The 26,919-nt window shown below is 38.1% G+C and overlaps 1 protein-coding gene across 3 annotated transcripts in view; it reads left to right on the top strand.

Annotated features, from left to right (window-relative positions):
* The window catches only part of ADAMTSL3 (ADAMTS like 3), a 177,984-nt gene that overhangs the window by 14,666 nt on the left and 136,399 nt on the right, over positions 1 to 26,919 (top strand). For all 3 annotated transcript variants that reach the window (XM_027887039.1, XM_027887037.1, XM_027887036.1), the window contains exon 3: positions 18,112 to 18,231. In XM_027887039.1, the coding sequence (XP_027742840.1) occupies positions 18,112 to 18,231 (120 nt within the window). The remainder of the gene's footprint in view (positions 1 to 18,111; positions 18,232 to 26,919) is intronic.

Genomic DNA, 26,919 nt, shown 5'->3' with positions numbered 1-26,919 from the left:
ATGGACAGATGGCATTTAAAGCTGTGTCTGCAGCTGTTTTCTCGAAAATTGGCTGTATTTATCTCTCTGGAAAAAAACCCCCAAACAATAATAAAGATAATTTGCCTGTTGCTTATAAAGCTTGCAATAGTTGAAGTGATTTGTATTTTTTAGCATGTTCCTTTTTTATTGTGTGTCATTGCAGACCATTTTATCAGGCGTTTGGTCCATCCTGTTGGCAGGAGTTTCTCTGAACTGCTGCAGAGGGAAACATCAAAACTGGTGCATTGTTTTTCAGGGGAACTGAAGCAGAACATGGAAATCCATTTTTTAAAAAAATCAATGCGACTATTTTGCCAGAATTATTGTATTCAGAAGATGCCTTTGAACCTTTTAAGGGGTTGCACTCTCTGCTGCACGGTGCAGTTCTGTGAATGAAAGCAGAGGGAAACACAAGCACACCACCAATAAGGAAGACAGAGTTGATTTCTACATGTAGCATTTTGTCTGTGCATATGAAAATTGACATCATGGTATTGGAATGTTGACTGTGTTTTGCAGTTTGCTAGCTGCACTTACTGGAAAGCATGTGTTTCAAAGGGAGTTTTCAATTTTTATAAGTCTTTGCTTCCATAATAGCCCAGTCTTATTTTGAATATAGACTTCAGCTATGAATAAAATTTAACTCATGAAGTAAGATTCCTCTGGCACAACTGTGAGGGAATTATGGAATTGTTAACCAGTAATATGCATGTCTGGATCAGAATATCAACACTGTTATCACTCAGCATGGTCTTCTGTTCAAAAATGTCTTACTGTGAGAGTAAGGGTACTGAGTTCTGAGATGCTCTCAAGTAAAGCTGCCATAAGTGTGTGGACAGCTTAGTTGACTGCACAGAACCAACTCTTTATGGGAAATTTTCACTAACGTGCTTTTTTAGCTCCAGAGGAGTCTGTGAAGGAGGAGAGCTGAGGACTGAAGAAAACAGACTAGCAGCAATGAAAAAGTGGCGCTAACCTTCAACCAGAGAGTAATCATCCAGATAAAACTGGCAAAATTCAATTACATTATCTTTCAGTAATGGGCTGGCCTCTCTCTTCAATCTTTGTAATCCAATTAATTTCCCCAGACTTTCAGTGTTATATACTCTGTAGAAAGTTGGCAACCCAAGTTTCCCATGTCATCAACTCTATCCAGTCTCCTGAGAAAGCGTTTTCTAGTACAACATCCTTGCACCTGCTAGTTCTTCCCCAGCTCTTCTCAAAACCAGACTTCTCTGAACACCTTCATGAAATTCTTCCATTTACTGAAACAATTTACTGATTTTAATAATGTGATTCCCCAGCTAATTGGAAACAGATCCAGTTCCATTAGCCTGTTCTTGGGATGGAGAACTCTATTCTTTTGATATTTTCAGTGTCTAAGATGGATGGGTTTGAAAGAATTAGACATCTACATTATTGTGAGAGATTACATCTGCACCTTCAAGTACCTAGTACCTGTCAAAGACTATATGCCTTTGTCTGCAGAGAAAAGACAGCACGTTTTTTTCATAAGGAGCATTTAACAAACCTAGAAAAATACAACTCCCCTTTTTTTGGTGGTGTTGTGCAGTGCTGAAAGTCTCAATTCATTGCTGAAGTTTTAAACTTTGTTCCTATGTGCGTGCTGTATGGAAATATGTGTGCAGCATGGGTGATTGCACTAACAGAGTCTCTGGCAAACTGAGATTGTCTTTAGTTAAGTTTGAGCCTGAATTAAGTGTTAGATAGCTGCAGCTTCCTGATGGAGTCTTCCCTACATACAAGTTACAGGGCTGCTGCATAAAACGATTTTCTTTGGCATCATTTTTAGTTGAGACATTAGACACAATCAGAGCTCTTTGCGCAGCTAAAATGAGAACATGGGTCAAGAAAAATGAGGAATGATGCTTCATGTTGAAGCATCTGTGTTGAAGGGGGATGTATTTTACTGGGTTGAATACCTGCTTGAACTGGGACTTGCAGTGGCATGATTGGTCTCGTAAAATATGGACCTGCTTGCCTGGTCTATCTTTTGTGTTGGAATTGACTCTTTTAATAAAGTACCTTAGAAGACAGTCAGTCCTGTTCAGAGCTGTATAACTGACTTCAGAAGGGTCAGAAATAATAAATGGAGCACTTGAGTTGAAATAAAATTTAGATTTGTGAGGACACGCTTGATTCTAATGGATCTTGCTTTCAGAAACTGTTATTACTCTCTGGAGGCCTTTGCTTTGAAACTTGTCAAGTTCTGTTCACTGATACTTGTAAAGTTCTGTTCAGCTTTTAGAATGCTTGTGTAGCTCATCTACATCTCTTTTTCTTTCTGGAGGGCTGCCCTGGCAGCCAGTGCAGTTTATATGGGCTGTTGGTACCAGAGGATCTGTGCTGTAGGAGTCATTTTTCCCTCAGTGGATTTGCGTGGGGGTTGATGTGATACCCAGCTCTTCCCCGAGGCTCTGGAGCTGCAAAGACCTCTCAGTGGGTTCAGTCCTGGTTGCTACAGGGGGCACATAAGAGCTCACATTTTTTGGAGATGTATAGACTGAATCACAAGGCTCTTACCTGTTAGTTTCCTGTATCTTAATGATTTTTTTTTTTTTTTATAATTTACCAACTGCAAAAAAATTAATGATTATTCTTAATATTTCATCATAGTATTTCCATGTAACCAGCTATGCTTACATCTCAAATGTACAGTTATTAATTCTCCTAATACTACCTATGACTTTTATTGGTTATTTCTAGAATCTGATTTCAAATATAGCAAGATCTGTGCAAGCTTTATTGTTAGGGGTGAAATTTAAACTTTATTGGGATTGAATGTTTAATAGTATAATTTGCTGCATATGTTGCAAATACAAGCTGCTATGAATAGATCCTCTGTGGAAAAAAAAAAGACATTTGATATATTATGTATGGACTTAAATCCAATATGTCGTTATCTTTAACTAAAGGAAACTATAAGAAGAGATTTACAAAGAAGAGTTTATTCTATTAACTTTAATTTCTTTAAAACATTTCTCAACTGAAGTTGAATTTTATTTCGATGTTTTGACTTTGTTCAAAATGTACTGTACATAACTTCCTCTGTTCCTTGAATATTACTCTGATAACAGTACAAATTGGCTCTTTTTCATGTCCATGAGAAGAGAAAAATATGATGATTAGTAGTAGGTGGATTATTTATTTAAGTGGAGTGCCTTGATTTTGTATTTGTCCACTCACAGTAGACTTGAGGATTTAAGTGCAAGCTTTTCTGTTACATTGCTAGAGCTTTTTGATGTAATTTTTATACATTGTAAAGAAGTGGGAGAAAGACTCTTCCTTTCCCATATGTCTCCAAGCCCCAGCCTCCCAGGAAGTAGTAGTACAGAACACATTCATTTAGATTCATTTGGATTCTTATGCCTTTTAGGCATTTTGGAAGGATTCTGTGTTTGTAAATGTCAGGAATGAAGAGTTTTGGCCTATTTGAGATTTGGGGACCATATTAAATCTTCTTGGCATAGGCATTTTGACTTAAAATGTAATTATTGTCCCATACTTCCCTTCTTTTAGAGTTTTATATAAGTAGATAATCAGAATTGTTTAGAGAAGTAAGTTGTGGGGATTTTTTTATGGAACAATTTGCAGTCAGTCCCTTTCTCTGTTATTAAAGCTGGAGTAACACAAAATGAGGGAAATCACTACATGCACCCTCCTAACTCTAAGAAAGAAGTAGAAGATAGGGAAGAAACAAATCTCAGTCATTTTTGCGTGGTTTTCTGCAAGAGGGTAACAAATTTTACACCTTGTGTGGATGTGTAGGATTCCCTTCGGCCTTCTTAACCTGGAATTACAAAAAGCTTGTGTAAAGGCAGAGAATAATTACAGCCTGTGTCAGGCTAGCAAGTTGGCTTTTTTTGCTATAGTCAGGATAAAAGCACATCTCTCTTGGCCAAAAGGACTGGGCTCTGAAACAGAGATGTTCTGGACTGATAATTCCGGGTACAGCCAAACTTGCAGAGAACTGCACAGGTTAAGATTTATTTTTGGGTCTTGTTATTTAAAATGGATGCTGTTTAGGCTTTTTATAATAGCCTTTTACTCTGTGTAGGGTGCAGAGGAAGCCAGGCCTGTAAGAAGTGCAAATGAAAATAGGATTACTGCCACAGATAGCTTCAGCACAGTGAGAGGGAGACTGTCCTATTGTTTCCAACTTACAAAGCAGTGGAGAGTGTGAAGAAGTGTATAATTATGTGGGAGATCAACTGAATCAGTAAGATCACAGTATTTCACACCACTGCAAATTCACTAGATTGTGAAGGTTCTGCTTGTGATTGTCTGTGGTTTGAGAAGTCGCAGATACACAGGGCAAAAGGAATCTCCTGCAATTAAATAAAAGGGCGGATGAATTTATTTCCCTGCCTTTGCACAGTCCATTGTTCTTGGATTCTGTCTGTATTTTGAAAAGTCTTAGAATGCTAAAGACAAACATATGAAAATCTGGAACCATGCTAAAGCTTTAGATACTGAACTGTTAGGGTTGGCCTCCAAGCTCACATTAGCTTGTACTGGCAAACTAAGAGCTGACTGCGGATAAGAAAATTCAGGGGAGGTTATTGCCACAGATCCTTCCAAAAGTGCTCAGGAATAGCTGAAAAATGTTCTGTAAGAATAGTGCCCTTCTGTAAATCTTTAAAATTAAACTATACTGTCAAGAATGCTGTTTAGCCTTACGTGCAAATGGTAGTGGTAAAAGAGCAGCTGCTAGAAATACAAGGGTAGATGATTGTGCACCATTGGTTAGACACAAGGCATGTATTGTGGACTCCACGTTTCCCCTTGCTGTTTTTAAAAATAGTGAGCAGAGTATCACTTGTCCTACAAGAGGTGTGACAGATTTTCAGCTTGTCAAAAGACAAGGCCAGGTGGATAATCCAAGATTATGTGTACTCTTTTGGAATTCAGTGTGTAAGGGGTGCTTTTGAAAAGTTTTTCCGTAGTGGTCATCCCCCATCTGACAAAAACAGTGGCATTTTCTACTTGATTAAAGCAGGGGAGGCCTGAATGACTTGCCTTCTAAAGGGTGTCTCTGGCTCTTATTGCTGATTGCACATTTTGCATGCAAGATAAATGTGTTAAGAGATTTGATTGTATCAGCAGCAACAAGAATCGATCCCTCCGTAACCCCTCCGGTAGTGTCAAAGTGGGAGGGCTTTTCAGTAGCTTAACTACAGCCTCTACTTTCTGTTCAGTTTTGTATCTAAGTTTTAGTTGCAGGTAGATTCAGTGAAATGCCAGGAATTAGGTATCTGCTGAAAATTTACCACCTCCTACAGTTAGATTCCTCAAACTACTGGTAAAGAGAAGGAAACAAGACCCTTTATCTTATTATCCATCTGCTCTGCCATCGTAAACTCCAATGCAATATTCTGAAGGAGTAAAATTATTCTGTTAAATTTCCTGTAGAAAGATAATCATTACTGGAAAGCAGTGCATGACTTATGACACGTCTCAGTTCATCTGTCCTGGGAGCTATCCGTTGTACGTACACATCTGCTCCTGCACACCCACACAGGATGGGAAGATATTCCTCCACAGGAAGGTCTTCCGTTCCCTCAGCGTGCAGGTGGTATGTATTGGCAGGTCACATATTGGGGCTATGGCAGCCAAGTTCCCAGAGTAATGCACGGGGAGTGAAACAGTTCGCTCAACTTCAGCTGCTCGAATGAGAATACAAGATGAGCGGGTAGGAATTCAATCACATGGACCATCTTCCAGTGTTCCCCCTGTGATAACTGTTTTAATCACTTATACTTGCTACTGGTTGCATTTGAAAGATTCACCATTAGAAGAGTCAAAATGGTATGTTGGTGAGATCAGTCACAGGAAGACACTTGGTGCTTAAAATATTTAAAGAACATGCATTTAGTAGGGCATCATACGTTTTTAAATTCCAGAACACTAGACAATATCTTGCCTTTGAACTACAGATGTTCTTCAGTGCTGTCCGTATTTTTTTAATCCTTTTTCTGTTAATTGGTTGTCTTTCTGTAATCACCTGGATCCTTTTAAAGTAGCCTAATGAACTTTACTCATTGGACATGGAAGATGGGTGATGAAGTTGTAGCGTTGAAAATATCCTGATTAGAGCAGTCACCCTGTTCTGAATTAGCAGTTTCTATTTTCATTTTATGTCTGACTTGCTCAGCTGTGTCTTTTAACATTTCAGCAATTCTGGTTCATTCAGAGGATTTATTTCATTCTTTCCAGCAGCAGAGCCTGTATTTATCTTTTCGCACCTCAGTAAGAGCCCTTTCCCCTTCAGCATATCAGTCCTCCAGCTTTACTGTACACATCGAATAGAAGAACGAAAATGAGTCATTAAACTAATGACCATTAGTCTTAACAGTTGTCAGTGAACAGATGCCTGCAGCATCTGTCATGTGAGCTTTTAATTGCTCTGGGGTTTGCTGCCAAAGCAGAGTTATCCAAGTAGTGGCTTATGAGTGAGTAGACATGTGAAATGCTGTCAGTTAATGCTGGCAAATGAATTGGGACCAGGAAGGGGACAATCTTCAGATTACTGGTGGGTCCTCTTCCATAGTCTCATTATTTGCTTTTTGTTCAGATATTGACTTCTTCTAGTTAGCAATTAATTTTTAATGTGGATAATGTGTCTGGCTCAGTACAACACAGAGTTAAAACTTTGCCCTGCTTGAGATGCTTTCACTGGCAAGAGAGAAAGACAAAATACATTTGAACAACCATCCTCTCTCCCCCCAAAAAATGAGAGGAAACTGGAAAACAGATGGATCATAAATATCAAGGTTGGCATCACTGGACTGAGGGAGCAGTTGAGCTGAGATTTAAATGTGGCAAATTAGAGTGCTTGGAGAAGTGATTAGCAGTCTTAGAAGAGTGGACCTCGCTCTGGGAAAGCATTTCAGCAGCAGCACATCAGGTGGGAATGATGAAGATAGTGGAAGTCATTGGCAATAATCTCAAAGTGGCAGGTGAACAATAAGACAAAAGTAATTCCTTAGGGAAAAAGGGTTTACTAGGAAGTAGTGTGCTTTACCTAGTGGTTGGTTTATCAGTATTCCTGACACCTGTAAAACACAAAAAGCTTAAAACCTCTAGCGTATTTGCAGAAATGCATTTGAGACTTAGAGACTGCGTGCTACGAACAGTTTCTTTTGGGAGTTTCTTTTTAAAATTGTGCTGAAACAGGTGTGCACATGTGGAGGGTGCTTGGCTGAAAGGCATTCACCTCATGTGCCTTATTAATAGCCTTAAACCAACATTCCTACAGCAGAGCCATGACCATTTAACTGCTTCCTTATTGTGAAAATGTGCCTGACTGAGTCAATGTGCAAGGCTGCTCAGTCTAAAAACCCTGCAAAGCGACTTACTGCAATGGAGAAAGAGTAGACAAAGAACTAGGGTTAATATCCCTGAAATTATCAGAAGCTGTGGAAACTAGCAGTGGAAAAATCACATTTTCCTCACCATGTGTTAGATGAATTCATGTGCTGAGCTGCTGTAAATCATGTCAGCCTGGGAGTGAACATCTGGCTGTGGCATTTCTGGTTTCTCTCAGGTGAGAAAGGATTCCTCAGCTAGAGGTAACCGGGAGGAGAACCATTTTGATTATTTACACTCTTATTCAGGGTGGCCTGTCTTTGTAACTGTGGGATACACCCCCCTCCCCAGCCCCTCTTTGAAGAAATGTTGACAAGATGGTAGCAGATGCTCTTGGCGTTCTGCTGCAAAAAAGATGGTTGAAGAGCAGTGTTAGCCCAAACTCTCCTGTGGTACATGCAGGACCGTCCATTAAGATTTGTGATGGTAGATGTTTCTTATCAGGAACTTTCTGTTCTTCTGATCTGTCAGAGTTGTTTAACTGCATGCTTTTTGGGTTCAGCTACTTGAGTTTTGGGCTCTTTGACCTGCAAAGTGGTTGCACCAAAGATGTTTTTTCCCTGTTAAGAAATCACCCCAGGTCTTGGTGGCTGAGAGTTTGCCTGTGTCCAGGTCTGTTTCTTTTATGAGAATTTGTAGTCACAGAAGCAGAGCAATTCCATCCATTTCATCTACCTGTTTAGTTCACAATAAACAGCACGATGTTGCTGATGACAACATTGCATAAACAGTATGCAATGAAGAAAAATTACTACTGCTAGGGCAGCCTCTTTTTGGGGCTGAATACTTGCCAATTTTTCCCTGGCACCCGAATCAGAAGCAGATGTACAGAGACTGAGGGCAGGGAGAAAACTCCCTGACATTAGCAATCAAAGGCACAGCAGTGCCCTACAATGATAAAGAATCACTGTTCAGCCTTCTCCAGATGACAAAAGTCTCTGGTTTTAATTGCACTATGAACAACTTTAATGTCAAAGTCTTCACTATTTAGCTCTGAAGTATATAGTGGTCTAGTTGTGTTTTGTTTTTTTTTTTTTTTTTTTTTTTTTTTTTTTTTTTTTTTTTTTTTTTTTTTTTTTTTTTTTTTTTTTTTGTTTTTTTTTTTTTTTTTTTTTTCCCTAAGTGCCATGGTTTTAATACCATTCCATCACCCCACACATTTCCCTTCTTTGTGTTTTCATTATGCAACAGGAATTCTCTTAAAAATCTGGATCTGCCACTAGTTCTAGCAGGTGTTTAGCTTCTGAGTGCCAGAAGTTTTTTCTTTATGCAGCTTATGGATGAGAATTTCACTGCCCTTAGGCACCATTTCAACTGAAGTATATGAAAAGCATGTTACTGTGTCAGTTCAAATTATATCACTATTAAAGAAAAAACTCAAAAGGAAATTAAATATAAATAATCATACTAACATAACATAACATTAATAACATTACAGTTATAATTTAAATTAAAAAGAATTGGGAAAATCTGAGTCAGGAGTCCCATGTCATTCTCAGCCAGACTCTCCCGAGAGCAGCCATTGTAAATGAGGATAATGACAACTTTGAGACTTATGAGACCTCTTGGTGATTGGTACTATAATAATTGAGTATATAAGGACTAAGAGTATTTTTGGCTCTGTGTATTATACTGTGTAGGAGCTGAGTATTATGTGAAACCTTGTCTTGTACTTCCCCTCATCATTAGTCTTTTACCTGGTAGTGACCAACCCTTCTGTGCAGTCCCCAGCAGTGTCCCATTCTGCTCACATGTCAATACATGAATTGCTGGCCACCTCTATTACCTTCCTTGGGGTGTTGAAATCTGCATGTGGGGAAGTTGGTCATTTCTAACTGCAGGTGGTGTTCCTTAAATCCTGAATCCTGCGGGCATCTCACTGTGGCCAGATGAAAACAAAGAGGCATTTTGCAAATGCTTTGCAGAACAGCTGACAAAATGGTGCCATGAAGCTGCCCAGAATTATTTCCTTTATGTTAGTTTTTAGAAAGCTTTTTGTTTAGATGAAATATTTGGTTACCTGGGAGCACTCACACCTTCCTTTTAACCTTTCTTTAGTGTTATTAGAGCAGTTACCCAGTCTGTGGGGAAGGGGATGAGAAGGAAGTAATTTATTAGAGAAGGGTGATCTTGCTGTTGCAAGCCTCTGGGGTTTACCTCTATCTCACTAGGAAAGGATGAGGCCCCTGCAGCCCATTGCCTGCTACAGCCTCTTGTTCACCTCATGAGAATTTTCAATTTTTTGTGGTCTTATTGAATAATCCCAAGGTCTCTGTTAATTCATGGCCTGCCAGAGTTACTAAGGTGTCTTGACCCTCCATGATGGAGGCTCCTACCACTCAGTAATGACACTATATCCTTTCTCATTTCATTCTGTTTGCTCCTTAAGCAATGAGAATCTTCATTCAGTGTTGATTTGTTGTGCTTCATAATCCCACTGCCTCTGAAAATGATCCTACATAGCCTTCGACTATGCTGCTTTCCTTGCCTTTTCTGAATAGATCTGCTGTTCCTCAAAGATTATGCTTGCAGTCTCCCCCAGTATGTTATTGGACCTGCAATCATGGTCATAGACAAACAAGATTGACTGTTTCCTGCAGATGAGTGCAGCTGTCAGCAGCCTGTCAGTTTAATAAAAAAACCCCCACAAACAAACAAACAAAAAACCAAAACAAAAACCACAAAAGCACAAAAACAAACAAACAAACAATCTTCCACCACATGGTGTTTGTGATAAAGGACACTAATAAAATGTCCTGGTTTTGGCTGGGTGGAGGTAATTTTCTGCCTGGTATAGCGCTGTATTTTGGATTTAGGATGAGAATAATGTTGATGTTTTGGTTGTTGCTGACCAGTGCTTTCACTAAGTCAAGGACTTTTCAGCTTCTCATACTGCCCTGCCAGTGAGGAGGCTCGGGGTGCAAAAGAAGTTGTGAGGGGGCACAGCCAGGACAAGTCACCTCAGCTCTTTTGTCCATCCTTATATCATCATAATTAAATGGTTTTCCTTTCTTTTCTCTCCTATTAAACTGCCTTTATCTCAAGCAAGGAATTTTACCTTTTCCCCCGTTCTCTCCCCCGTCCCCCTGTGGAGGTGAGTGAGGGAATGGCTGTGTGGTGTTAAACCACAACACAAAACTTTAAAAAAATATTACAGATTATCCTGGTTTCTTTGCTAAGGTTGCTGATAGTACTTTTGTAACTTTTTTTTTTCCTCTGAAGATCATAAGAATCCATAGAAACTTTAATTGAATAAAAGATAGAGTTCCATGAGAACATGCTCCAGTAGTGCTGAAGGGATTTGTTTGATGACAAGATTTTTGCCAATTATTAGGTTACTAAATAAGGAATAAAAAGCAGGTTTTGTCTGAAATATAGTAACATATGCTGAAAGGAGGGATAAAAAGTCTTTTTAGGCTTAAGTCACCTATGTCTTTCTTGCAAGACTTTTAGAAGAGCTTTCAATGAATATTCCTTGCCTTTCACTGTTTTTAGCACAGAGGAGAATAGATAAAGAGGAATTTAGTAAAGATGCAATCTTAAAAAAACCACAAAATCACCCCACAATCTTTGGGGAACATGCAGGTAGAATCTTCCCTCGGCAGTATAGTATATGCTTTATCTGTATCCTATAAAATTTCTTTTATGTTGTATCTAAGCATTGCTGTGCCCATTCCCCCAAGGCTAAGTTAAAGACTGTTAAGGAAATAGTTGGGTATTGCATATTTTGAAAGCAGAATCTGATCCGCAGTCACTAACTTTCTGACAATAATTGGAAATGAACTGCTCTAGGGTTATCTCGTCTGAGTGCTGAATTTTTCCTCTTGGCTCTTATTTATCCAAAACTAGAGAGAATATGCAGTGTTATTCACAGACCTAATAAGTGGGATATTGCAGCGGTTGTTGTCCTGCTGCAAATATATTTGGGCCCTGGTTCTGGAAGGATGTTGGTGGGAACTTTGCCATTAATATCACTGGGAACAGCTTCAATCTGTTACTGTGGCTCATTTTAGAGCAAATATTAGGCACACCAAATCTCCCTTTGGAGAGAAGGTAGAGTCTGCTGAACACAGAGTTTAGAAGAAGCTTCATTGGAAGAAAGAAAACTCCAAGATTCATATTTCTTCTAGAAATATGAAACAGAATTGATATTTAAGCAGGGTTTTGAAAGTAAATGAGATTTTGGCTAAATAGTACTGCAGCCTTTCAGTGAAACATTTAATCTTGTAGCCAGACAATAGCAAGAGAAAACATAAGTAGTTGTTGATAAATATCCAAAAGCTTAATCATTGGAATAAATTTTAGAAGGCACAGAAAAAAATTCAAAATGTGTTGATCTCAGTCTGCTACCCAAGCTATTAAAAAAAATTATTTACATTTAATCAAGCTATGTCCTTTTGAAAAGACTGGAAGGTGATATCTTAATTTAAACCCAAAACTATCTCCATTATTCTTCCCGTTTCAGTGTTAGCTTAAAATTGTACAAACCCCACAGCCTGAAGGAAGGTTTAGACTGAGCACAATTGTTCTGGTGACGTGATCTTAAGCACATTCCAGTCAGTGGAATGACTCAGAGTGCTTGAATGGTGCAGGATGGTTGGAGGGGCAGAGGTGATGTAGGCAGTTTCTTTCTTGCAACTGTGAATACGATTAGAGTTACAGCTGAAATTCAGTTTTCAGTAGTAGACACTGTTCAAACAATAGCTGAGCTATCAGTTTCTAAATTGCTTTCTGGCAGCATTTTACTGTTGTAAATAGGTGTGTTATGCAAAATACCTAAGAATTGTCTTTTGCTTATCTTTATATGTATCTTCAACCTATGGGCACATTTTCCCAAGCTTGTTTTATTTCTTCAAGTTCTAGCAGGTTTAGAATGAGAAATGTGAGGAAAAATCATTAGATTTGGGCTTAAATCCGACATGTCTTCAGTCTGCTTTTAACTAATACAGAATGTACAACATGGAACAACAATCTTTGAGTCTCATTCTTGAGTTCTGTCCCTAGAAGAACCTTTGATTCAGTTTTTCAGGTTGTCTTGTTGTCTCACTTGTTACTTCCTTGATAAAATCTGACAGTCAAGTTCAGTGTTTCAGGGTTCTTTGATGAAGAAATGCTTGGCTTCAGTTCAGCCAAGTCCTCTTCCATTTTTTAGGAGAAATGACATTTATACTTTAATTCTGATTTGAAATGCTGGCCTCTTAGTTTAATATTAATAATTAAATCGTTGGTCTGGTCTGCAGAAATGCTGAACTGCTGGCAGCTTCTGTGGAAACTCCTTTCACTTGCAGGGTCTTTAAATGTTTCAGAATGTCTAGCATTAGGAAGCTGTTTTTGTAGATCTTGGCCATGACAAAAGCTAATCTGAGCCTTACTAGATATTTATTCTTCAGGATTGCTTCCTCTGGAGATATCTGAAGCTGTGAACTGTTAATGTGACACTGTCTGCTGACATGCTGTTTCATGTTGGGATGAAGCTGGAGTGCTGTGCTCTATCTTACATTTTGGTATTGGAGTCCTTGAAAATCCATTAAACTGAACTGCTCCTTAGCTGGTATATTACTTCCCTGGGGCATAAATCATGTGCTGCAGCAGCTTAGGAGACAGATATTTAACTTGAATTAAATGGGGAGGCACACATTTTGGTATATGATTGGACTTGCTGTGCATATTAATCTGACAAACATGTATTTACAAGTTATTAAGAATGCACGTAGTTTTATTCATTTAATTTGCTTTTCCCATCCTTTTTCCCCACAACAGTGATTTTGGAAATGAGCACTCTCAAGATCCTGCCCATTTTCCGCTTCCAACAAGAACTAATAAAAGAACCACAAAACTATGGAAAGCAAACTGCCTTCACTGTGCTGGGCTTTTCTTTATAGAATTTACTTTGGGCAGGATAGTGCAGTTGTTCATAGCTATAAAGGTTTAGGTGGCTAGATCTTTTATCTTTTTTTTTTTTCCTGTTCCTCTTTTTAAAAACAAGATACTGAGGCAGTTTCAGGAAGAGCATGACATTTTTTCATCTTGAACATTTGAAACAGATAATCTTGAAGCTTTCATCTTCATTTCCCCAAACAGTTTGTTCTCATTATGCTCCCAGTTTTAGCAAGTACCCAGGCTTACTTACGGAATGACCGATTTAAGTCTAATATTGATTTATGTTAACAGTACATAACAGCAGGGTTCTTATTTTTTGTGGTTCTTGGTGCCAAAAAACTCTAAAATCAAAAAATTCCTTTGTACCTGCAAGATTACTGTTCTATTTCTAATTATGTTCAAGTAATTTCTTTGAGACATTCCATTTCTGTTTTCTCATCTTCTTGACCTTCACAGCTCAGATTTAGCAGAAATCTCTCTTTCTAAAGCTGCTGCTGTTTATATATAAATATGGAACAATTACTTTCCAGTCTACTGGTGGCTGTGATTAAGTAGAATAGTGGCATGTTATGATGAGGTTTGCTTGAACTTTGTCTTAGCCTTTATATCAAATTATCTACAAGAATTGTAGACTAAACTACATTTTTAATTTATCTGAAATTACAATAACAGTTAAAATCCTTGGATTAAATTGTGAATCTGTAACTTGGAAGGAATGACCAATGATTAATATTTGTAATTTTTAGTCGTGAGAAAACTCTCACTTGATAATGACAAATGAGCTGGATGGCAATAGTTAATATGAGTCCTGAGTATCAAGGAAAAAAAAAGAGCAGTTAAAGTCCTTCGTGTTGGGTGGTGGTTTCAGAATGTGCTATTGGGGACTCCTTTGGGTCAAACTGAACCAGAAGTTGTGCCCCAGCAGCACACCTGCTGTGCTCAGCCACTGAGAGTCCTCAGTCAGCAGGATCAACTCCAGCTCGTTGGAAATAAGCCTCACATGTGCTGTGTGTGGGCATTCACTCCTACCCAGCCGTGCTCCTTGCTGATGTCAGCAGGGGCTGGGGTGCGCTCAGTCACCATCCCTCTAATTCTCATTAATAAAAGAGAAAGTCCTCAAGTCCAGCAGCTCCAGCTCAGGCAGATTCTTCAAGTCAGTAACAGAGCAGTGAAATCGGGCAGCAGTAAAAATGACATCCTGCAGCTCTCAGTGCAGATCTGAAAACCAGAGACTGGGATACAGGCTGTGCATTGTGTCTTCTGCAATTGAAAGTGGAAGAGTAATTTGGTCTTTAGGCACTCAGGTGGGGAGTGATGAGTGAGGAAGAAATCCCAGCTTGAGATCCAAGCTGTGCTCGGAGCATAAGCCTTTGAATAAAACCAATGCCATTTCACACTTCCTGGGACTTACCTGCTTATCAGGATAGTTCTCCTTGATCATATAGGTAGAATGATGTAGCATGGAAGATCTTATTTTTTCAGTTTCTGACTAATAAGTTACATGTTCCAGTCAACTAGAAAGATTTTCAAACACTGATCTGTTTCCAGCTTGTAAGTTTTCTTTCTTTGTCAGGAGGCAGTGCATACTTTCTTGCTACATGATATATTATTTTCAATGAATTTTATGTAGTGATTATTATTGTATCTGGCTTGGCTATATTATCACCTTCTACTGTCTTCATATGCTTAAGATCATAAAAGCTGGGTTAAAATGCCTGTTCTAAATCTTGAGTGTACTGGTAACTTGACACATTTAACTTAAAGCTATTGAGATTAAACTGGTCATTAAACAGACCTAAAACACTACCATGAAATGTAATTGTTTTCTGAAATTTGCACTTACAGTCTTTAATTTATATCAGGTTAGCTGAGTCATTCAGAGATGATCCCAAATATATTTAAACCCACAGACTACTGAAATTTGAATTATGTTTAAGCCAAAGTGCCCATAGAAATATAAAAGCCTCATAAAGGACATTGGTAGATTCCTCAGTGGGGAATAAAATGGACTAAGTGGAAACATTACATTTTGTGTTCAGTACCATGTGTGAACAAAAGTGCATCGGGCACATGCAGATTCTTTGAAGGTACCTGTATCTAGAGGGGGAAAAATGTTTAACTGCTGCTTTGATGAGTGGATACAGAAGAGTTCTTTGAGATCTGAAGCTTCGATTTTTTTATAATTAACTTCTCGATTTGGGTTGTTTATCAGATGTGATTACTTGGCTTCAACATAAATTTGCCATGACAACTCCATAGTGTGTTCTTAGTAGGTTTTTTTTTGTTGTTGTTTTTTTTGGTTTTTTTTTAATTTTATTTTATTACTTACCTTATGCATTCTTCATTACTTGAGTTACACTAGATAGGTAGCAGTACCTATTGCTGCAGTTGGCAGATCAGTTTCCATTGCAATCTCCTGTGTAACCCTATAAAATATCCGTCTTTTAAACTGAATTTTTCCATGCTTGGAAGCCAGAATTTTGCTTGCCTGAATCTAGCAAGCATTCTCCTGCTTCTCCAGTGCCTGGCTGCTCATGAACTGTTAACAAGAAAATTGAATCTGTTAAAAGCCCTGAGTTTTTCTTGTCACGTTTATCAGATTGTTATTTCACCGTCAAATATTGGCATCTTTTATATTCAAAGCATAATAGTGATTAATGTCCAAAGACTTTCTATTTGCCTTGTTTAACTTACAAAGATGAGAAATACAAGGAAGTTAATCACTACGTATCCTACTGACAAATTTGTTTATGGGAAGTTAGGCAGTACTGTGATATATTCATTTATCTAAGAAGTTTGTGGTGGGGTAATTTTGATTTTCTTCTGTCTGTAAATTAGGCAGCTCTTTAAAAAATATAGTTATAAATCTAGCACCTCACAGTATTCTTTTCCAGAGTACTTTACAAATATAGACTAAACTTTACGATACACCATTAATACAGATCTGTAGGTGTTATAATTGTTTTATACTGGGGAAACTGAGGTAGAAATGTCAAGCAGTTTAACCCAGACCACTTGAGATTTAGAATGCATATGTCTTATCCATTACCCTGGGCTGAAATCATAGGATTACATCATTGCCACATTCCCTCACAGAGGATCTATCGATAGCCCATGGAAACCAGGGGGGAAAAATGCCAGGTTATGTCAGCTGGTTTCATGTCTGGGTTGAACTTCACGTGTCAGGGCTTGCAGTCAGAGGGAAGCATGGCTGTGGACCTCTTTTATGGCCTTATGGGGAAACTCTTGTTATTAAATGAAGATTTATTCCCCATATTTTATCATTTATTATGCAAAAATAAAGTGAGTTAGTAAAGTGTAAAAGTGAAACCTGTGCTGCAGTAAACTTTATAGAAATGTCATGATAATATGATGTGAATGTGAATTACTCTTATGTAGGTCTGGTGAAAAAAATCCTCTTTAAAATCTTGTTCAGTCTTGCATGCCTGAATATGACCTTTACCCCAGTCTAGACATGTCCTTTGCAAGCTATTTCTAGTTTATATGAAAATTGCTTGATTTAAAACAAGTCTGTTAATCTGACGCTGTCACGAGTGATGGGGTTTGCAGTGTGAGGAGCTGACAGCTCTTTGGGGAACAGAGTAAGCAAGAGCAGTGTAAGCTGCTCCAAACCCATCCTGGCAAAGAGGTACCATCTGCTTTAGAGGAGATAAGTTGAGAGCTTTGGAAAGTGAATTTACTGCAAGAGAGAAACTGCAGAAGGTCTTGCCTTCCTTCTCCGCCACAAACTGCTTAAATTATGTTAATTGCTTTTGAAATCTCTAGTTATCTGGCACTGAGATTACACACCTATGTTTGCTACAGTTCTAGCCAAGAGCCTAGAAAAGGGGCGATGGCAACTGTTAGCTTTCATGTAAAATTACTGTGTGTATGTCAAAATATACTGTTTAATTAAACCCCTATGAATTAAATTGACTCTGTGGGGAATGCCCAGCAGTAACTTGTACATTTCAGGCCTTGTTTTCTTTCCTGAAAGGTTTCAACTTTTTGGAAGGTAATTTTCATCTCCTTGCCCTGTCCTCCCCACCACTGCTGGACTCAATATTCTGCATTCAAAAGATGGTTGCTTATTTTCTCTAGTGTGCAAACCAAGGCATAGTTACAATGCAGCAGAAATAAGGACAGGAGGGTCTGTGCCGTATGTTTTCTACATGTCAGGGATGCTTCAGACCTCAAGTGTAATGACAGGGTGTTCACCCAGCATGTTTTCAGTGTGTTGAGCACTTCTCAGGTGTGTTATGAATGTGAGTGTATCAGCTAAGCAGAAGCCATTTCTCTAATGAGGGCCCAGGTGACAGACAGCCCAGCTGGAAGGACTGTGATTCTGACAGAATTAGCTCTCTGTAGCTTGAAATGGGCCCTTCCAACTGACTTAGTCTGTAATTCTATGTCTTTGTATCGCCCTTTGCAAAAATAAATACATACAGTGTATTTAACCAAAAGCCTGTTACCTCCAGCAGCCAGTAACTCTCTGGTGAAGTGTATAAACAAAAAGAAATGTTGTTTCTTCAGTGTCTTTGAGCAGTGATGGTTGATTACCCAGGGATGTTCTCTTTTAGTTTAATAAATTCTGCTGTTGAGACATCTTGTTTGGTTTTGGACCCTTGTATTTGGCACGTCCTCATCACAGATCTCTGCAGCAAAGTATCCACCCAGAAATACCATGCCTGAAAACACAGCACTTTATTCCCCTCACCCAGAAGTTCATGTCTAGTCTTTGTAATTCTATTCTTAGAGTTTTTAAAGAACTTCACTTGTGCTTGTAGTAGCTGCAATGTGACCTTTCTGAATTTCTTACAGACAAGAGCAGAGCAATCCCAAGGTGCATACTTCTTGCCTGAGTTTGCACTTTCTCCACAGGGGAGTTTTCTTGAGGATACCACGGGGGAACAATTCCTCACTTACCGTTACGATGACCAGGTCAGTATCCCATATGTGAAAGTGATAGAGATTGTCACGTTCATGGAACTCTGAGACACAGATTACTGTGAAACAGATTAAGATACAGAGAGTGTGTTTATCTTTTAAAGGCACGTCAGATTTATAGCAAAGTGAATGATAAAGTGAAAATTAAGGCACTTATTTGCAGAAATAATAAATAAAACCACTTGTTGAAAATATTAATAGGATTTAGCAGAGAAAAAATCGTCAGTGCTTCAGTGTTGTGTTAATGATGTTTATAGTTACTTCTGCAAAATGTGTGGATTTAGAAGGTGGTTGTCCTTTCTGTGAATTGTTTGACTTATCCTAAATTGTTTTATTTCATGGAAAAATCAGTGTGAGGCAGATCTTGCATTTTCCAGCTTTTGATTTTTCCAGCACATTATATTAGTTCATGAAGTTTTCATAAGGGAAGATTGGGTGAATTATGAAGGAACAAATGGGAAGTGTAATAATGGATGGAGCAGTGTTTAGAAAGCAACAAATTATGTTTTTTAAAGTTAAAACTCTTTAATGCTTTCTCCAGACCCATAGAAACATTATGTTTAACATGGAATATAGATATAAATGTAAAGAAAGCAACATGAAAGAAATGCTGTTAATCTTGGCAAGGGATCTAAAGCAAACCTAGGAAATGTGTGGCGTGCTGTGGAAATTTACTCATAACACAATGTGTTCCAGGAATCAGTTGAATTTCACATCAAAACCGTCTGAATTACATTCATAGACACTTACAGTGCGTTTCTTAATGGAAGAGGAGGGAATTTGTTAGGAAACACTCCCTGTAGAAGTGAGAGAAGACCCAAGCTTTGCCTGCAGTGCAGGGTATGGCTCTGCCAGTGATGGGCAGTTTTATTTTGGAAGATGGTCTCCTTGCTGGAACTACTTGGAGAAAATGGTTTGCTCCTCAGTACTCTAAAAAAAGGAGAACTGAGATGAGTTTATTCAAACTGAGAATCTTCTTAGGAAGTCAAAAGGAAGCAGAAAAGATGCAACAGAAAGCATGCTGAGCTACTGTGAGCTATTTGAATTTAGTTTAAATGTTTACAATAATTCATGGTTTTACTACCTTGAAGGCTCTTGATTATCAGCAGAAAAGGTCCTTGAATAAGATGTTACCTGGAGCAAACACCTGGGAAAACAATAACTTGCAGAGCAGTAAAATGCAACTGCAGCTCAGGCTGCATTTAATGACAGTAGTTGAAAAACACTATAAAGGTTGAACACTTTGATCAAAAGAGTTTCTATTTAATGGAGTGCATTTTAGAGAAGATGATAAATCAGATATAACAGAGACTTAGTCTGAGTCTTTGAATAGACTGTTTGGACTATGTGAATACATAGCTGATTAAAAAACAAACAAATTGAATCCTCCTCAAAAAAATCCTCAAATACCAGCATAGCTCTATACAGAAGCCAGTTCCAAGCTCAATTCCATTTGATGGAAAGAATTCCATTTGATGGGGAGTTTTCCATTAATTCCACTGGGCTCTGAGTTGGATCTAGGATATGGCCGGCTTCTGTTCTTTCATAAATGTGATTTAGTTTTGAGGCCTCCTCTTCCCAGACACTTAGTGAGCAGTATGAAATTAAGTTTGATTTCTTGGAACTGGAAATGGTGCTGAAACATCAAAATGTTGAAAATAAAAACAACTGTATTAGTAGTAGTTTTTGTGAAAGGAAATGGAGTCCCTAAGCATTATTTATTAAAAATTATAAATATTTTGAATGTAGAAGGGAACCAATCTACATCTCTAGCTTACCTTCCTGTGAGTAAACCAGGAATTCTTTGGTAAATAGAAAAGTTATTCTCCTTGGTTTTCTAGGGCATTATTCATAGATTTCTAATAACCTACAGTTCTAATTATACTTTTGACGAAATGTTAACACAAAACTCATTTTTATCATGTGGTAAAACTGGGCCAGAAAACTTGAATTTTTCTTGTTTGTTTTTTTGTGGTTGGTTGTTTTTGTTTTGGTGGGGGTTTTGTTTGTTTTTTGTTTCAATCTATCCTTTCTTTTGACATTTACTCCTATAAATGGAAGGAAGTCTTAAACCAGAGGATGAAAACCCTTCCTCAGATGATCTCTTGGTTCTTTATAAGCTGACATGGATAGGTTTGATACATGGTAACTGTGATAAGGGTATGCAGGTGAATAAAAAGAGAGGAATATATGTACATTTAAAGCCCATTTTTAACCTGTCCAATACAGAAATTGAGTCATTACAGGAAGGTTGCTACATAAACAAAAAATGCTGCAACATCTTCTCACAGACCTTAATTCCTTAATTCAGTTTTAACAATTCCCTTTCTATCTTGTCCTACTGGGAAGGGATGCTGGCCTATGGGAAATGCACTCCTTCCTTTTCCCTGCACACCAGAATCGTCCTTTGGGCATCCCTACAGGGTCCTGGTGTTTCTGTACATCCTAAGTTACATTAATGTTATTGAAAATTGGAAAAGTAAAATAACCTTGTGCACTTGACTCCAACAAAACAGGAGATCAGTCTGATCTGATCTGGTGTGGAAATGATGCCTCCTGTGTCTGTGGAAGGGAGCAGAGAGGTTCCAGAGACTGTGGGTCACAACCTCGGTTCTTTTGGCTCACTGGTGTTGAGACACTTGCAGGAAAAGTGATCCTTCTGTATCTTCCCAAGTGTGTCCTTTTCTCCCTTGCACTGTTCCTTACATCCAGGCCAATAAGGTTTCCAGTTTGTTGGGATAGATGGATATTATTTTTATATAGCAGCATCCTCATTGTCATGATCCAAGATTAGTTTCGTTACATCCTCCAAATGCAGGAATGTTTCAAAGGGGTTTTCTTTGGCTGTTGAGTGTGATGTTTTTCAAGCAGGGAGCCAGTTTAATCAGAATCATTCATTCCTTTGTTAGTAAGTAATCTCAGTAAAATAGGACTAGCTGTTACTTAAATATTCAAAAGTATTTGCTATCTGAAATGACAAGCTTACAGTTTGAAATGGAAGATGAGTAAATATTAATGGGAACATACTGTACTCTGCTCTAGCCCAGCAAAATTACATATGGATTCATGTTGTACATGCAAGATAGTACATTTTGTTCTGGTTTAATCTGGCAGAACTGTGCTCTCATTTTTGTACAGGATTGCACTAACCCCTTTGCATATTTTGTTGCTATGTGTGTACTTTAGAATTACATGCAGATGAAATTCTTTGGTCAGATATTTTCAAAATTCAGTGAATATCTTTTTTTTTTTATCAGTCCTATGACTATAGAAGAAAATACTTTCTAAGACCTGATTAGATACTGCCACCCTGATTCACACCTGCACTCAATGGGACATGATAATTTTGATGCATTTACTGCTTTATCTTTGGGGGAAAAAGAAAAAAAACAGTGATTCCAAGCAAATGCTTTTGAGGGATCTGAAAGAAGAGAAATGTTTAAAGTGAACATTTTTTGTGGCTCCTGCATTGCTGACCAGGTGATGTCTTGTATCAGTGCATTGCATCCTGCATTTCTAAAATTCTACTGAGTCAATGCAATCTAAACCTAACTTGGTACCAAACAGGTTTTGGTGCATATCCAAAGACATCAGTTGCTGTTAGAACATTGAGACTGGAAAAACATGCTCCTCTCCTATCATTCATGAATGAGTTTGAAATAAATATATAAGTAATAACCCTTTCTCCAATTTTGAGATACAAGTTGAGTCTTGACATAAGAAATAGTTTCCTGGTTTTCTTGCTGATTTCTTTTGGCTTTTCACCTTTTAATCTACTACAAGGAATTTTTTTCTTTTCCAGAATACTAGTAGTACTGGAAAGCTTTCTTGCAGAAATAAAATGTTCTTGTTTTCTGACACTTAAGGTATTGCTTCCAAGTATTAAAACCGTTCCATATGACGGACCACCAACAAGGACAGCAGTGAAAACTCGGTTGGGCTGAATGTGTTTGAAGTACATTTCCACTTTGATTGGCTGGCTGGCTGAGAGTGCTCTTGAAGGGGTGGGTAAAAAAAAAGGGAAGAAGAAAGAAAAAGAGTTTATCTTTGAAGTGAGAAAATGTTTGCTTGACCAGTTAGCTTTCTAGTTGACCTTGATTCTTCTAAATTTTGTGATGTTTACCAGTTTAAACTCACCACAAGGATAGCCTGAATTAGGTATATGGCACTAAATAGAACGATTTGGCAAAGAAATCTGGTGTTTCTAAACAAATACTAATGAAAATCTGCACTATCAGACTTATGAGTGTTTAGCTATGTGAGGTAAGGTAGAAAACAGTGAGTCTGTTTCAAGTAGATGTGCAAGTTGTAATACACAGACTGCAGCTGTTACAGTCCCTTTAATAACTGGCATTTCTTTGGGTTTACTACAAAAGTCTCTTACGAAGTGAATGCCAAAATTGGGAGAATGAATATTCTGCTAAATGCCTTGTTTTCCATAAAGAGAAATATTCTGGCTTGGTTTCTGCTTTTAAGGGTGAAAGCAGCGTGACATTGAAGTGTTAACTTAAAAAAAAGGCAGTGGAACCCAGGATCTGAACAACTTCAAGAGTCAATATAGAAATAAATTGATGGAAGCCATTATTCCGCCTTTTTATTTGTAGTTAGACAGCAATAACTGTTTGTGTTTGTTCTATAAGTTTTTTGTATCATGCCAAGGAAACTGTTATGTGGACAGAAGTTGTCTTACGAGTCCAGCTGGGCTGACAGACATTTTTCCACAATTTCTCTCACCTACTTCCCAGTTCCACCTGCTGCTGATTGCCATCCTCCCTGCTCTGCCTCTGGAACTGTATGTGAGTCACAGCTTGGTTTTGAGTATCAGCTGCTTGCTGGCTTCTGCCCCCAGCCTGAGCCTTTTTATTCCATTGCCAGCTAGTTTGCATCTAAATCACCAGTGAAATGGAGCTACGATTTTTCAGGCTTGGAGATGAGTCATGTAAGGGACAAACTTATTTCAAATTAACACATCAGTGAAGACAAGTTCTACTCCTGGGAAGGGAGTAGGATTTGTAGTTAGTGCATACCCAAGTACATAAAGCTTCAGTACTCTTCTTTTGAGGAACCTGAAACTTGTGTTATTCTCTGACATGACATTTTTGTTGATACCCTGAAAAAGCATTCAGAACTATTAAAAAGGCTTAAGATCTTGAATCTCAATGCCTAGCTCTTCACTTAAAGATTATTCTTTGAATAAACAAACTGTTTTCAAGTGGGCATAAACTATTTCAGGCATTTTTCTACAGTGAAAACATTCCACTAATGAGCACTTAGTGGTTTCATTTGTGTATTTGGAGAGTGAACTGATAAACTTAATTTTATCCAAGCACCAGAAGTGCAACTGCTGATACGTGGCTACGTGAATTCCAGTGTTGTGTTAGAAATATTGCTCTTCTGCTGAGTAAAGGAGTCCAGCTGATAGGAGAATAGCACAGATTTCACTGACTTTGAATCCTGCAAGTAGTTCCGTTCTCTTAGGTGGGACATCTTGTGTAAGTAACAAATTACGAAGTCAGGTTTGTGGTACTTCATACTAATTCTACAGATGTTCATAACGAGTTTTAAATCACATTCAAAGAGTTTACAGCCATGTGTTTGTAGGGCTGTGTGAAGATAAAAAGCATTGCTTGATGTTTCTGGGGAAATTTAACTGAAGGTGATGTTAGCTTGGATTTTTTTGGGTTTTTTGGATACCTTTATTTTTTTGTTCACAGGTTTAATTTGGGCCTCTTTATTTTTAAGGGTGATTTTCTTTTTGTTTTGCTTTTTTTAGGTAAGGAAATTAGTTCCATAATCAAGCGAAATGTGTTTCTGATTTGGAGTGGAAGGGGGGAAAGGGATTCAGGGATTAAGAGCAAATGAAAACCACTTACAATTTCAGGCAAAACTACTCTTACAGAAACTGGTACTGCATAAGTCAGGCATGATCCTGTTCAAACAATACTTTTGTTTTGGCTAATTGCTGGCTGGAAGTGTGTGACTAGCATATGCACAAGTAATTATATCAGTACTTGAGTGTGATAGGTTGCTTAGTGAACTGAAAACTGTTTTAACATACTTTTGTTTGTTGGCAAACTGAATGGGGAACTGGCACTTTTTAAAGCACCAGCTACCATTTTAAACTCAGGGCTTTGTTGTTCAGGGAAAATAGTGGAAGTGCTGTGTGTGAGAATTACAGACTTTCTTGTTTTCTATTACTACATTAATCCCAATGCTGCCAAAGGTCTCTGTGTGTAAATCATACTTACAGAAGCCAGTAGGTCTTCACTTTGTGCAGTACAAGAGCCTTCACAGGGAATCTGTAATAATATAGTTTCTGTAGGAAACACATTTTATATCATTCCAGTTTGGATCAAATACATTCTACGAGGCTGTAATCCTATTCCACCAAATTCCATGGTGAAACTCCTTGGCCTGGGGCCTTAGTCCTTCTGTGGCTGTGATAGTTCTGGCCTCAGCAGCTGGCAGAGAATTCCCAGGTAGCAGAAGCAGTCCCTCATTTGTAAGGTCCTACTCCTAAATGATTTCTCCAGGAAGAAAGGAGAATGGATCTAAACTTTCAGGGGTTTCCCTTATTCTTGCTCCCCAGGGAGTTGGACAGATACTGAGCATGTTCCAGTGGATGATAAAGGGCTATGCACATACTTATTTTCTTCCTTTTTTCTTAGGCATGTCTTTCAGGCCACAAATTCATGTTTATTCAGTTTGAGGTTGATCTATATCAAAACAAAAAACTTTAATGCTAAGTGCCTTGCTTTTATAGTGTTTCTACTGTGCACATTTTTCAGAAAAGAATGAATTCTTTAAACTCATGTTCAATGTTTCATGTTCTGAGGTTTTGAACATCAGGTTTTCTCATACACATTTTTCAGTTTTTAGCAATTATTTTAGAGTATTTTTATTTTCTTTCTCCAAGGAGCAGGCGGTGTGTACTTGGGCAAATATTGTACTATATAAACTCTCTAACTCAATTGTGCTGCACTGAAGTAGTAACAGGGCACCTGATGAAATGAATTAACAATATAAAATATACATTCTTTACAGGAGACCAATGATTAAATCATGAGAGTTTGATACAATGCAATGTGAATTTACCACTGACCTCCTCGTGCCCCCAGTGCACCCCCAGCTGTTGGCACATGTACTTATCCAAGAATTTTGACATTGATAAAGGCTTAGCTTCAGACTTCTAAATAAAGACTGAAAGGTCTGGAGGCAGCAGAAATGATCTCACGCAGCTCTGACGTACCACTGCTCTCATCTGTCAATAAGAGTTCATTGAGATACAGTAGAGAAGTGCTTCTAAATCAAAAAGATGCATTTCAAGTACTGTGGGAAATGCGATGCTTGGAACTGGAAAGTCATTCTTCAGATAGATGTGGATGAAAGGATGTTTTAGGCTGATAAAGCCCAGTGGTTCATTAATCACTTTGTTTACACAACACAAGTACATTTTGGAACTATGTCCTTTCACTGGTCTCAGTCAAGGCACAAGCAGATTGTGTTTAGTTTTTTGATAATACAGCTAAAATTCTAGAACTTCTTGATGTTTAAACTCCTGTTAAATTTTGCACAAATGAGAAGATAATAAAATTATATTGCTGAATTTTTCATGAAGGATGAATGTGATGTATTGGATTATTTTTTGCCCCCTTCTGTGCCATTTCTGCCACAGATAACATTTAAAACCCGTGACAGCTTATAACAGCTTATTCCTCTTAAGTTGGAAAAGCCTTAGTGCAGAAGTGAAGGAAATATCAGTTTATAGTGTCTCTGGAATAATGATTAGTAAAATACCTACTTGATAAAATGATTCCTTCTGTGTAAGGTGTTTCTGATAGAATTATGTTGTTTTGCAAGGTAGTGGGTAGTTTAAACGGAATTTACATTGTAGGGCATGTGGATAACATCCCTCACATGCTTGACAGTCATCCTTCCAGGCCTGTCCAGCATGGGAAGAAGATTTATAGCAGAGGTTTGATGTCACAATGACTTTTTTAGGAGAGATGTACTTGAACCTAAATTTCTTCCAATTCATATACTGCCAATGTGGAAGAGGCAGGGGGAAATCTTTAAAAAAATCTACATATCTTGGCTTTGTTTCTAGAAATATTTAAAATTGTACTTGATATCATTAACACTTGCATAATGAACCAGCCCTGGGACAGCTAAAGAACAATCTCTTTACCACTTCAAACAGTTATTTCACTTTACACTGTTTTAAAATAAGTGTCAGCATTGCTAGTAAACCTAATTTATTTCTACTATTAAACTTCAAAAGCTATTTCTCACAAGGAAGAAAATTACATACATTAATTACCAATTTTGGCAGTAACAGCAAAAATGGTAAATGTAAGTTCTTGAAGGACCACTGCTGACAAGTGCATTTATTATTTTCAGGGCTTAGAATGTGTTACAGGTTGTGATACTGTAGTATCTGAATCATTTTAATGCTCCTAATGTGAAACAAACTGTACCAGGCTTCCCAGCACACATTAATAATGTGCTTCTGATACAATGACAAAATAAGGGGACTGCATCTTGTACTTCCCAGCTTTCAGCAACAATCTCTTTTGATACCTCATTCAGTAAAAGTGTGTTTATGTGATCCAGCATAGCCAGGGAGGGCAGGAGCTCCTCTCCTTTAGTGACTGGATGCTAAGTCTTCATTGCTGTTTCATA

This window comes from Empidonax traillii, unplaced genomic scaffold (assembly GCF_003031625.1).
Source record: "Empidonax traillii isolate 1590-97213 ecotype Southwest subspecies unplaced genomic scaffold, ASM303162v1 scaffold201:size1909950, whole genome shotgun sequence".
In the NCBI taxonomy this organism is placed as follows: domain Eukaryota; kingdom Metazoa; phylum Chordata; class Aves; order Passeriformes; family Tyrannidae; genus Empidonax; species Empidonax traillii.
This window is presented reverse-complemented; position numbering and strand designations above follow the sequence as displayed.